A 14,213-nucleotide genomic window follows, 5' to 3' on the forward strand; every position below is an offset into this window, starting at 1 on the left:
CAGCAAAATTTCATTTTTCTGAGGCTGTTCCACGTAGCAGAGATGAAAGTCCAGTGAGCCTTTCATGTTAGTTTTTGGCTGGATTTTAAAGAGACTGAAAATTCAAATCTACACATTATCCCCTTTGACAAATCCACCCTCTTCATAAACCACAAGGTGTTCTGTACATAATTAGTCCTTCGGGATTACTCGCCAGCTGCGATGTGTTTTTTTTCAAGGCAGTTCCAATTTACCATTGTTCATGAATACTGTCCTTTTCCTTCTAATCCATTTTTGATGGCAAGCTCAGCAATTTATTGTGAATGCCTGGTTATCTTTTACAGGCTGTGGTCGACTGACTTCTCTCACTCATGTCTGTGTTGTGAAGTACTTCCTCGAAGCTATTCAGTAGGATTTTGAACCGGTGAAGATCAGGGGATGTTCCATACATTCCCACTTAGGTGTTGGCAACTATACAAAAAGCTGAGTTCTGCTAAGGTTTCTCAAGGCATTCAGTATTTCTTGTTAACAAGGTGTGGAGCTGGATGAACACAGCAGTTTCTTCGGAAGGGTCCAGACCTGAAACATCAGCCTTCCTGCTCCTCTGATGCTGCTTGGCCTGCTGTGTCCCTCCAGCTCCACACCTTGTTATCTCAGACTCCAGCATCAGCAGTTCCTACTATCTCTCAGTATTTCTTATTGTTCATCCCAGCAAAAAGCAGTCAGTCTGCAAGATTTTGGTCTAATTCCGAAATCCAGTTCTTCCAGTGACCTTGAATCTTTGATCTGAGGTTTTGTGGGATTCCAGATCCTAGAAATAAAAAAAATGAAGAAATTGAGATTATTCATCAGTTTTTCAAAATGGAAGAGAGTAGCTTATTGATAAAATAGAACAAGGGCTTGAGACCCATTGTTAGCGTGTGACTGACATGACTGAAATGCAGGCCAGATAAAATTTCCAGGTTTTTGTATTGCATGGTCAGTAATCAAACATGCTTCAATCTGGGTCCAGAGGAGAGTCATACAGGACTGAAAACGTTTACTTGGTTTCTGTCCCCACAGATGCTGCCAGACCTACTGAGTTTTTCCAGCACTTTATGATTTTATTTTATGAAATTTGATTAATGATCTGGAGTTTGGTGAGCTGGGGACAGTTTTCAAGTTTGCAGATGACACGAAACTTGGAAGAACTGTAAACTGTGAGGGGGTGGTTTGGAACTTCAGAAGGACCATTCACAAGTTAGTGGAATGGGCGCATAGGTGGCAGATGAGGGTCAGTGCAGAGAAGCGCAAGGTGACCCATGTTCATAGATTCATACAGCACAGAAGAGCCCCTTCGGCCCATTAACACTGTCACCTTGATCAGAAGACATTGAATGGCAATACAAAATAGGGGTTATAATTACAAAACGGGTGCAAAGGAACCTGGGTGTATATGTGCACAGATCATTAAAGGTGGCAGGACAGATGGGGAGAACAGTTCATAAAGCATAAGACAACAAAGTGTGCGGCTGGATGAACACAGCAGGCCAAGCAGCATCTTAGGAACACAAAAGCTGACGTTTCAGGCCTAGACCCTTCATCTGAAAAGCATACAGTGTTCTCGGCTTTATTAACAGGGATATGGAGTACAAGAGTGAGAAGACAATGTTGAAGTTGTACAAGGCACATGTTTAGACATCACCTGGAGTATCATGTACGGTTGTGGATGCTGTATGACAGAAAGATGTGAACAGGAGAGAATGCACAAGAGTGGCTCCAGAAATGAAGAGCTTCCGTTATGAAGATAGATTGAAGAAATTGGGACTATTCTTCTTGGAGATAAGATGGCTGAGATGAGATTTGATAGAGTTTTACAAAGTTGTGAGTGGGCTGGATAGATGGGGGGAAGAGAAGCTGCCCCTATTTTTAGAAGGATCAGGGAATCAGAGGGCATAGATTTAAAGTGATTTGCAATAATGTTATCAGGGGACGTAAATGAAGCAGGCAGCCAAAGTTATAAGCATTTCCGCAAAGGGACGAGACCAAGTGACCAATATAAATAAGAACAAGCTTAAGACTCCTCCTCCTCAACATCCTGTGCATCTACATGTCTGCACATATTTATCATCTGTAAAATAATTCTTGTCTCTTTTTCCATGTAGTTTGTGTGTCAGACAGAATGCACAAATGTAGCAGGATCGGTGTAATTTATAGTGAGGCACATGTATTTCATTAGTGGCCTACCTAAGAGCCCGAGGGGCATAGTACTGCAGAATGATTTACATGCTAAGCAAATGAACAAACAGCAGGGTTTCAGGTTATATCAGGAGGTAAATATATTTTGTAAATGTGCAATTAGATAAACCATGTTTGTTCGATGCCCCTGAAGTCAACTGCATACTCACATGTACACGTAGTCAGTCCTTGCTTGCTGAGCAGTTGACTCCTTCTTAGCTGGAATTAAGGTTAATCCTACTCTAAATACCACCTGAAATAATTGGAGAGATCATTCTATAATGATATAGAGACTGAGGGGATAAAGTTCCAGATATTGGTTCATTTTAATGCTTAATATACCCTTGGCTCTTTGGAGACTATGACTGTAAGGTTGTACTGAGTTTGAAAGGAAGAACTGATCCAGTTCACCATTTAAGAACTGAATTGGTCTGATTTAACTTCAAGCAGGCACAGTGATCAGCACAACTGCCTCCGAGCACCAGAGATCCAGGTTCAATTCTACCCTCAGGCATCTGTCTATGTGGGTTTCTTTCAGGTGTTCCAGTTTCCTCCCACTTTCCAAAGATGTTCAGGTTCGGTGAGTAAGTCATGGGAGATGCAAGTCTTTAGAGACGGAGCTTGGGTGGGATGCTCTTCAGTGGGTCAGCATGGGTTGAATGGCCTGCTGTCACACTGTTGGGATTCTATAATAGAGATATACAGCTTGGAAGCAGACCCTTTGGTCCAATTTGTCCATGCTGACCAGATATTCTAAATTAATCTAAACCCTTCTTATTCATGTACCCATCTGGATGCCTTTTAAATGTTGTAATTGTACCAGCTTCCACCACTTCCTCAGGCAATTCATTCCACATATCTACTACTGTCAGCATGAAACATTGCTCCTTAGGTCCCTTTTAAATCTTTTCTGTCTCTCCTAGGTTTGGACTCTCCCACCCCAGGGAGAAGACCAAATGAGTACAAAACAAAACATGGAGATGATTGCAACAAATGGAGGGCAGTAATCTGTGCTGGATGACTCTGTGGGTGGGGGAGGGGTGGAACTAAGTCCAAGGACTTTTTAGCCAATTACCTTCAGCATCACGACTGACCTTCCCTTCGTCAGAAGTGTGTGAAACATTTCAGAGTGTTCAGCTTGTTTTGTTGTGCCTCAGAGACTGAACCAACCATGCAGCAAATGTTGAGGGCTTGGTTTTCCCCATCCTGAATCAGGACAGAATGCAGCCGGGTTGGAAAAGAGTAAAAATATGACGGTCTATTGCCTTCCATAAGAATCATAAAGAGGAGCATTCAGCCCGTTGGTCCTGCTCCACCATTCAGTGCTGATCAGATAATCCCCAACTTCACAGTCCCACCTTTTCCTCATTGCCCTTGATTCCCTTCCAGGTTAAAAAATATGCCCAGCACAGCCTTCAGTCAGGACTTATCTGAAATTTAAGCTTGGGACTAACTAATTAGCTACATAACCCAAAGCAAAGAAAAATCCACTAGATTTACTCATGCCCTTTTTGAGAAGGAAACTGTTAACCTTATTTACCCTGGTCAATATATGACTCCAGACCCTAGCAGTGTGAATCATTGAAACCCTACAGTGTGGAAATAGGCCATTCAGCCCAACAAATACACACCACCCTCCAAAGAGCAGCACACCCAGACCCATAATCCCACGTCTAACCCAAATATCCCTGGGTACTATAGCATGGCCAATCCACCCACGTTGCACATCTTTGGACAGTGGGAGCAAACCCACACAGACGCAGGGAGAATGCCTGTGTGGAGTTTGCACAGTCGCCCAAGGGTGGAATCGAACCCAATTCCCTGGCGCCAATGCTAGCCACTGAGCCACCGTGCTGCTTTAATGTGCTGTGTGGTTGGCTCTTAACTGCCCTGTGGGCAATTAGTGATGGGCAATAAACGTTGACTTAGCCAGCAATGCCGTCAGCTCATGAATGAATTAAAAACAAACTCAAGCTCAACAATAACAACGGGACAATGATATAATTTTCCAAAATGTCCTGCCCCTCCTAAAGAGTTGAATAGTGACTGCGGTGTGTCCCCACAGTTTTCACTTACCTGGATCAGTGCAGCTCCAGTAATATTCCAGAGGCTTGAAGCCATAGAGGGCAATGTTGCTGACTAGATTAGCATCCACCACCTTTAACGTTCACTGTTCCCATCACCAACACGCAGCCTACTTGATGTACTGCAGCAACTCACCAAGGCTCCTTTGACAGCATCTTCCAAATCAGTGACATCTTCCATCTAGAAGGACAAAGACATCAGATACATGGGAACACCACCGCCTGCAAGTTCCCCTCCACAGCCACTCAGCAACCTGATTTAGAAATATATTGCTGTTCCTTCAATGTTGCTGGGATAACATTCTTCAATCCCTTTCTAGGAAGCCACTGTCAGCGTAACTACACTCTGAGGTGGCTGCCTACCATCTTCTCAAAGGATGAGCTATAAATGCCGACCTGGCCAGCAAAGCCTGCATCCTTGATCACGTAAATGAACTGATCATGTCATTCAGTAAGGAGTATTCAGTCACACCTCCCAATGCCAGGACCTCCACTGAGTCAGAGGTCCAGGACTTTACAGGGTAGGTCATTGTTTCCCTGGTTGAGGAATCTAGATGAAGGAGGTATAGTTTCAGTGTTGGGATACATTATTTCAGACTAAAATATGGAGGAATCACTCCACTCAAAGTGGAATTTTTCAGCCTAGGGGTTGTGGATGGCCCACCATTGAATATATTTGAGGCTGCAATAGACGGACATTTGGCTTCTTGGAGGATTGTGGCCTGGAAAGTGCAGATGAAGTCCATGATTTGCCGTGATCGTGCTGAATGGCGGAACACTTTTGATGGGCCAAATGGTCTCCTCCTGCTCCTATTTCAGGTGTGAGTCCAGGCACGGGAGCATTCAAAAATGTAGATGGGCACCACTTTCTTGAGAACAAATAGTGACAAACAATTAAAATAAAAAAACCTGCCATAGAGCCATCAAACAGTAAGGGTTGGAGTCTTGGAACACAACTTCCCACCCTCTTTCCCCACTGTCACCACCAAAATCACACCAAGAGAACAAGCCCTTTCCTTTGTTACCTGGTAATTCTTTGACTCACTTGTTCCAGTGAGTCACCATGGTTGCGTTTAAAGCAATTCTCTCTTCTTCTACTGGCTATTCATGTCTCTAAAATTGCAGATCAACTTTGCTTCGGCTTCTCAGAAAGTAAAGCTGTATTGATTTATTTGAAAAGATCTCGTGAAAGAGAAGAAAGGCCCATCCTTGAACATTTGTATAGAGTCATCAGCCGCTAGAGAATGAAACAAAATTGAATTCCACAGTCTTCTGTCCCATTTTCCCTTTAATCGCTCTCATCTCCAAGCCTTTCCTGTCAGATTTTTAAAGTATATTTTCTTTTGAGTGGGGAATCTGGGCAATAACAGTTAAATTAACTTGGCAGCTTGGGCACTGGCTAAGGTTCACATTAATTCCTGGTACACTGAGACTTTTAAATTATTAGTGCACATGTTTCCACACAGTAAGGATTTCATGATCTATGATTAAGGGAAGGCCAGAGATAATGGGAACTGCAGATGCTGGAGAATCCGAGATAATGATGTGCAGAGCTGGGTGACCACAGCAGGCCAAGCAGCATCAGAGGAGCACAAAAGCTGACGTTTCGGGCCTAGACCTTGCATCACAAAAGAAGGGTCTCAGCCAGAAACGTCAGCTTTTGTGCTCCTGAGATGCTGCTTGGCCTGCTGTGTTCATCCAGCTCCTCACTTTGTTAAAGGAAGTTCATTTGCTTTTGTCCTCAGAAGTCATATAACACTTCTGGGGATAACGAGTGCCTGTGTTAGTGTGGAAAGCAAGGAGGAAGAGAGGAACAATGCAGCCCTCGAGGCTCCTCCGTCATGAAAATGATCCCGTCTGATCTGTGCCTTAACTTTCATTTACCAATCCCTCACTCTGAGGTACATGGGGAAAAGGCAGGACGGTGAATTTGGGGCAAAGGTTCACCATTATCTAATCAAATGCTAGAAAAGGCAGGTTGACCGAATGCTTCCTGCTCTTAATGCAACTGCGTTCCTCCTCATCGTTAATGTCTGAGATGTGCCAGGATCAGCAATCATGTTCATGTCAGCAATCATCCAACATGTCTGTCCTTCTGGTGTCCTACATGTACCACACCAACTGACTCTGAGTGATCAACAGAGGCTCGACGCTTGGTGGTTGTTGGTGACTCCAGGACAGTCTTGATGAGTTGCCACCCTTTATGTAAAACTGAAAGAGCTGCGGATGCTGTAAATCCGGGAACAAAGACAGAAGTTGCTGGAGAAGCTCAGCAGGTCTGGCAGCATGTGTGAAGAAAAAACAGAGTTAACATTTTGGGTCCAGAACTGAGGAAGGGTCACTGGACCTGAAACATTAACTCTGTTTTTTTTATCTCCTTCACCGATGCTGCAAGACCTGCTGAGCTTTTCCAGCAACTTTGTTTTTATTGCCACCTTTTATGCCACTGTAACACATTCCAATGTTGTGGTGCCATGGTCGCTCGGTGGCTCGCACTGTTGCCTCACATCTGCAGGGACCCAGGTTCGATTTCAGCCTCAGGTGACTGTTTGTGTGGGGTTTGCATATGGTTTGTGTGTGTGTGTGGGTTTCCTCCCACAGTCCAAAGATGTAGGTGGATGGGCCATGGTAAATTGCCCATAACAGCCAAAGATGTACAGACCAGGTGGATCACCTGTGGGAAATGTGAGGTCATAGAGGAGGGGTAGTGTAGTCTCGATGGGCTGAATGGCTTGCTTCCATACTGTAGGAATTCTGTAGCTCTCATGCATTAGAAATCTGTTATGTTTCTCCATTGCCAATCCTTTCAATAACTTATAAACAAACATGTTCAAAGAAAATAGGAGAAAAACTTGCAATTATTTCTCATGCCCTGAAGGGACTTTCTCCTCGCTTGTTTGTAGACATGTCTGGAAGATTGCTGGTGATTCCAGGATAATCCTGGTGAGTTGGCATGACTTTGACATATTCCAATATTGTCTCTTTCAGGGAAACACTAGTCAGGATATTCAGGACATCATGGACAAGCTGCTTCGGACTGTCAACCAGGTGGTTATCATGCTCGGAAGAGATCACAGCCTCATCGTAAGTACTTCCAACTTCATTGAGTTTTGGCTTTGTGGATTTTTAGCAGAATCCAAGGTGTTTGATAATATCAGTTTTGTTTCTTTGGTGAAATGGTTGACTTGCACTGATGTTGTGACTGCATGGTTCGTTTCTAATTTTGGAAATTGGGACAGAATCACTTGAAACGTGAGACCAGTGATCAAGCAGAGCTTCCTTGGCACAGTTGTACTTCTTACGACTCTGAAAACGGAGAAAAGTAATCATTCACTTTGGTTTGCTTTTGATGTACCTGTACTTGTGACACGAGCATCCTTCATTAAGCTTGGACGGTCCTTTTGTTTGCAAGGATTTAGCAACAGCCTTCAAAATATACCAGGGAAAGTACATACAGGCACTTGTTGGTCCTCCTTTGTCACTGAGACTACAATTGAGGATTGTACATGCAACGTGTAGATATTGAATGAGTTCCCCTAAGGGTCTGTGACCAGTGTTCAGAAGTCCCATTTTCTTGGGTCAGTTGAATCTCTCATCAGCCAATGTGCAAGTGCCTCTGACAAGCCCACTGAGAGTTAGCTTAATTTATACAATGTTCACATCATGAAGGAAGCTTAGTAAGTTTGCAGAAAATACAAAAATTGGTTGAGTTGCTGATAGTAATGAAGATTGCCAAAGGATAAAGCAGGAGATAGACAGGCTAGAAACTTGGGTGAAAAAAATGGCTTGGAATGAGATGGGGTGAGTTGGACAATAATCTGGACAAATGTAAGGTGTTGCATTTTGGAAGATCAAATGCAGGAGGGAGGAATACAGTAAATGGCAGAACCATCGTGGCATTAACGTACAGAGGATATCTGGATGTCAGGTTCACAGTTCGCTGAAAGTGGCGACTCAAGTGGATCAGGCAGTCAAGAAGGCGCACAGAATGCTTGCCTTCATTGGCCAGGACGTAGAATATAAAAAATGGCGAGTCATGTTGCAGTTGTATCGAACTTTAGTTAGGTCACATTTGCAACATTGTGTAGAGTTTTGGTCACCACACCACCAGAAGGATGTGGAGGCTTTGGAGAAGGTACAGAAATGTTTACCAGGATGTTGCCAGGTTTGGAGGGTACTACCTACATGGAGAGATTGGGCAAACTTGGTTTGATTTTACTTGAATATTGGAGGCTGAGGGGCAACCTGATAGAAGCTCACAAAATTATCAAAGGTATGGATAGAATGGATGGTTAGAATCTTTCTCCAGAGTAGAAACGTCAATTACTGGAGAACATTTTTTTTAAGATAAAAAGCGGAACGTTTAAAGGTGATGTGAGAGGCAAACTTGTTATGGAGAGGGTGGTAAGTGCCTGGAATGTGGACGTTATAGAAGCAGATACAATGGCAATGCTTGAGAGGCATCTTGACAGACAAGTGAATAGGCAGGAAATAGAGGGATACAGACCGCGTAGAGGCAAAACGCTTTTAGCTTAAGAAGGCGTCATGTGTCAGCACAGGCTTGGTGGGCTGAAGGGCCTGTTCTTCTGCTCACAGTTCTTTGATCTTGAAGAAATGTGCACAGCGATGTACCCAATTAGAGCACTCAAGCTGACGGAATGTCTAAATATTAACTTGTAAGCTTTGTGTTACAAAACAATCCATTCAATCTCTTCAGAACTCAATGACCATTGTTGATCAGAAAACTAGGATATCATTTGTTTGGTTAATTTTTGGCCGCCAAAGAGAGCAGGAAGGTTTTCTTGGTCTGTGCTTGAAAACTGGTGTCCAGTGTATTGAATTTGGACGTATGCTTGCTCTCAAAATACCCCTTGCTGAAATAAAGCCGCTCGCGGCTTTTGATTACAACAAAGTACGAAGGAAAAAGATCGCTGTTAAAGACCTGGAAGACTGCTAGACTGACGAGCTGGAGCATCAAAGGTTCAATGTCGAAATGTCTTTTGCTTGCGTTTTAACAGATGTTGCTCCCAAGTAGATAGAAAAGGTCAAGTGTGAAGTAGAGAAGGGAGAATTGCCCCTCACTCAAGCCTTCAGCCAACTGGAGGACCATTGAGTCAGAGAATGATATGGCACAGAAGCAGGTTAGGTGGTCTATTGTGGTTCTTCAGTATAACAGATGACCTGTTGACTCTGCTGCCGTCCTACTTTGGTGGCTCAGTTAGTTGGACAACTGGTCTGCAATGCAGAGTGAAGCTAATCGTGTGAGTTCATATCCTGTGCTGTCTGAGGTTACCATGAATGACCGACCTTCTCAACTGGAGGTGTGGTGATCCTTAGATTAAGTCATCTCTCTCTACAAGACCTGCCTGATGGTCTGGTAAGACTATAACATCTTTTATCCCATGTTGCAACAGTGACAGAATTGCATTGGCTGTGCAGTGCTTTGGGATGCATTAAGATTGTGAAAGTCATTCTCCATGATGCATCAGTTAAAGGAAGCAGCTCACTTCCACCTTCTTTGAGGGTCATGAGCGACACCAGGCGGTGACACTTACATCTCTGAATGCTTTTTCAAAAACAAATAAAAATGCAAGAACAGAAATGGAAATTCCTGGCAAAACTCAGCAGGCCTGGCAGCATCTGTGGGAAGAAAGCAGGGTTAACGTTTTAAGTTCGGGTGACACATAATCAGAATTAATAGTGCTGGAAAATTGTGTTGTTGTACTGAAAATGAGATTCTATGTTTTTCACCCAGCTCCACACCCAGTCCAACTCCAACCCATTTGCACCCTCTTTCAGGCCTGTTATCACAATATATGGGTTGCGCTCAGCACAGATTAACCAGCAGAGGGGAGTGTGCAGTGTGACCTGGGTGTCCTTGTGCACCAGCCGCTGAAGGTAAGCATACAGGTACAGCAGGCAGTAAAGAAGGCAAATGGTATGTTGGCCTTTATTGTGAGAGGTTTCGAGAACAGGAGCAGGGATGTGTTGTAGCAGTTATACAGGGACTTGGTGAGGCCACACCGAGAATATTGTGTGCTGTTATGGTCTCTTTTTCTGAGGAAGGATGCTCTTGTTCTTGAGGGAGTGCAGCGAAGGTTTACCTGACTGATTCTGGGGATGGTGGGTCTGACGTATGAGGAGAGATTGACTCGGTTGGGATTGTTTTCACTGGAGTCCAGATGAATGAGGGGGAAATCTCATAGAGACTTATAAAATTCTATCACACCTGTACAGTGCAGGTGCAGGGACGATGTTCCTGATGGTGGGTGTGTCCAGAATCAGGGGTCACAGTCAGTGGATTCGGGGTAGACCATTTAGGACGGAGATGAGGAGGTATTTCTTCACTCAAAGAGTGGTGAGCCTGTGGAATTCATTACCACGGGAAGTAGTTGATGCCAAAATATTGACTGTATTCAAGAGGTGACTAGATATAGCACCTGGGATCAACAGAATCAAAGGTTATAGGGAGAAAGCGGGATTAGACTATTGAGTTGGACAATCAGGAGGAATGTCAGAGCGGGCCCGACGGGCCAAATGGCCTCCTCCAGCTCCTATCTTCAATGTTTCTAAGTTTACCATCTGCTACCCTCAACTAATTGTTACTTATTCAACTTCTTTTCTGTCCTGCCAGCCATACATAATCCCCTCGTTTACCTACCCTCTCTCTGGCTCCGTCTCCACCAACCTGCTCACTTTTTCCTCATGCTGCCAGACCCCCAGCCTCGTCCACAGCATAAATACCACTTTGCCTGAACTGCTGTCAATTCTGATGAAGAGTCACCAGCCTCGAAACGTCAACTGTGCCTCCTTCCCACAGATGCTGTCCGACCTGCTGAAATTCAGCAGCAGTTTCGGTTTTTGTTTCAGATCCCCAGCATCCGCAGTTCTGTGTGGTAATTGGAATGAAGCGGTCCAGGCGGATCTCATTGAGTTGGAGTTCCCCGATTGGGTTTGTTAACCCAGGGCCGGTCACGGGGCCCTTGGGGGCAGATATAACCAGGAGAATCTCCTTACTCTAGGGACAGGCTCAGAGCTGGCTGGTCAGAATCCATGTACTATGCACATGTAAATAAAGGGTGACTTCAAAGCATCCGAGGAGTTACATTGTTTTATCTTAATAAAAATGTGAGTCCTTTTTGTCATTTGTGCATGAGTGATGAACTACAGTGCAGGAATCCTTCTGCTCCCAGCCTGCAGTGCATTTGAGTGAAAGCATTGGGAATTTGTGGGCCCACTAACACAGCCTCTAGGGCCAGCTAGACTGAGCAGCACAGCAAGGCAGCAACAAGTAACCTAAGCAGTCAGATTTTTGTGGAAGTACTGTTGCTTATCTGTTTGACAGAACTTGTCATTCAGGCGACGACACGGCACAGTTGACCTCCAGCGAACAGCCTCGCAAGGAGCAGACGGCGACAAACAGCTGTCTCTCCTCGTAAAATACTGGCTTATTTGCATGTTGTGCAGCCTGTGAGAAAATGATTTACTGCACGCTACTCGCTGATGCGGGTCAGGATGACTGTGCGTATGTCACTGCAGTCATTAATTAGTGATAGCCAGAGGGCTTTCAAATATCTGTACATGTGCGCAGAGTCGACAGCAAAAAAGCGGGTCATTCAGCCCAATCATTTCATGCTAGTCATCGTAGAATCTCTACAGTGTGGAAGCAGGCATTTGGCCCATTAAGTCTACACCAATCTCCAAAGAGCTTCCCACCCAGACCCTATCATCCTATCCCGGTAATCCTAAATTTCCCACGGCTAGTTCTCCCACCAGCACCCCCCTCCGCAACCCCCCACATGAGCCTGCACATCCCTGAACACTCTGGGTAATTTAGCACAGCCAGTTCACCTAGCCTGAACATCTTTGGACTGTGAGAGGAAACTGGAGCACCCAGATGAAACCCACGCAGACACGGGGAGAATGTGCAAACTCCACACAGACAGTCACCTGAAAGTGGAACCGAGCCCTGTGTGGAGTTTGCGAGGCAGCAGTGCTAACCACTGAGCCACCGTATCTTTGTGCTCTAATTCCTTCCCTCCTTATTACATATCACCCTGTCAGAATATACTTTCTCCATGATCTATTTCTTGAACACATTGTGAAATGCTGACATGTTTTCCCTTTTCATTTCATGCAGGAGGTAAGTTAATTTTACCTGTTTCCCGTCCAACCATTCAATTAGAGCATAGCTGCACTCTGTTTAACATGTCTATGATGCAAATCTGCAATATCCTTAGCTGATTAAAAATCTAAAACAAAGCAACTAATGCTGGAAACTGTGACAGGTTTCCCTTTTGTGAAAGCAAATTAGAAATTGATGGCCTCTTAAAAGAGCTATGTGAAAAAGATCAACCCCCAATGAAAGTTACAAAATTTAAATTAAAATTTGATCTTGGGGAAGAATTATACAGCCTAGTCTTTGTGGTGCCCAGCAGTCATTGGAAGGTCTGTAGCATGCCAATGGATGGCTTCTCCAAGGATACACTTGGAAAAGTATAGACTTATCAACGATTGGCTTTATGCAGGAGAGGTTGCATCTCACAAACTTGATTTAAGTTCTTTGCGGAAGTGACAAAGGTGATTGATGAGAGCAGGGTGGTAGATGTTGTCTGTATAGACTTTAGTAAAAGCTATGGCAAGGTCCCTCATGGCAGGATGATACAAAAGGTGAACTCACATGGCATCAACAGTCAGCTGTTAAGATGGCTACAGAACTGGCTTAGTTACAGAAGACAGAGAATAGCAATGAAGATTTGAATGGAGCTGTTTTTGTAAGGTGTGTTCAGGAGGGTTTCCTAACGCAGTACGTTGACAGGCCGACGAGGGGAGAGGCCATTCTAGACTTGGTGCTCGGAAACGAGCCGGGGCAGGTATCAGATCTTGTGGTGGGAGAGCATTTTGGTGATAGTGACCATAACACACTCTCATTCTACATAGCTATGGAGAAGGAGAGGATTAGGCAGAATGGGAGGATATTTAATTGGGGAAGAGGAAACTATGATGCGATTAGACACGAGTTAGGAAGCACGGACTGGGAGCAGTTGTTCCATGGTAAGGGAACTATAGACATGTGGAGATGGTTTAAGGAACAGTTGTTGGGAGTGATGAGTAAATATGTCCCTCTGAGACAGGCAAGACGGGGTAAGATAAAGGAACCTTGGATGACGAGAGCGGTGGAGCTTCTAGTGAAAAGGAAGAAGGTAGCTTACATAAGGTGGAGGAAGCTAGGGTCAAGTTCAGCTAGAGAGGATTACATGCAGGCAAGGAAGGAGCTCAAAAATGGTCTGAGGAGAGCCAGGAGGGGGCACGAGAAAGGCTTGGCCGAAGGAATCCGGGAAAACACAAAGGCATTTTACACTTACGTGAGGAATAAGAGAATGGTCAAAGAAAGAGTAGGGCCGATCAGGGATAGCATAGGGAACTTGTGTGTGGAGCCTGAGGAGGTAGGGGAAGCCCTAAATGAGTTTTTTGCTTCTGTCTTTACGAAAGAAACGACCTGTGTAGTGAATGAAACCTTTGAAGAGCAGGTGTGCATGCTGGAATGGATAGAGATAGAGGAAGCTGATGTACTGAAAATTTTGTCAAACATTAAGATTGACAAGTCGCCAGGCCCGGATCAGATTTGTCCTCGGCTGCTTTGGGAAGCGAGAAATGCAATTGCTTCGCCACTTGCGAAGATCTTTGCATCCTCGCTCTCCACTGGAGTCGTACCTGAGGACTGGAGAGAGGCAAATGTAATTCCTCTCTTCAAGAAAGGAAATAGGGAAATCCCCGGCAATTATAGACCGGTAAGTCTCACGTCTGTTGTCTGCAAGGTGTTAGAAAGGATTCTGAGGGATAAGATTTATGACCATCTGGAAGAGCATGGCTTGATCAAATACAGTCAACACGGCTTTGTGAGGGGTAGGTCATGCCTTACAAACCTTATCG

General features: G+C 44.5%; 1 protein-coding gene across 3 annotated transcripts in view; it reads left to right on the forward strand.

Moving 5' to 3' along the window:
- LOC125454992 (dedicator of cytokinesis protein 2-like) overlaps positions 1-14,213 on the forward strand; it is a 1,138,509-nt gene that overhangs the window by 402,865 nt on the left and 721,431 nt on the right. For all 3 annotated transcript variants that reach the window (XM_059650434.1, XM_059650430.1, XM_059650433.1), the window contains one exon: positions 7,269-7,364. In XM_059650434.1, coding sequence (XP_059506417.1) covers positions 7,269-7,364 — 96 coding nt within the window. The remainder of the gene's footprint in view (positions 1-7,268; positions 7,365-14,213) is intronic.

Source organism: Stegostoma tigrinum, chromosome 1, assembly GCF_030684315.1.
Source record: "Stegostoma tigrinum isolate sSteTig4 chromosome 1, sSteTig4.hap1, whole genome shotgun sequence".
Taxonomy (NCBI): Eukaryota; Metazoa; Chordata; class Chondrichthyes; order Orectolobiformes; family Stegostomatidae; genus Stegostoma; species Stegostoma tigrinum.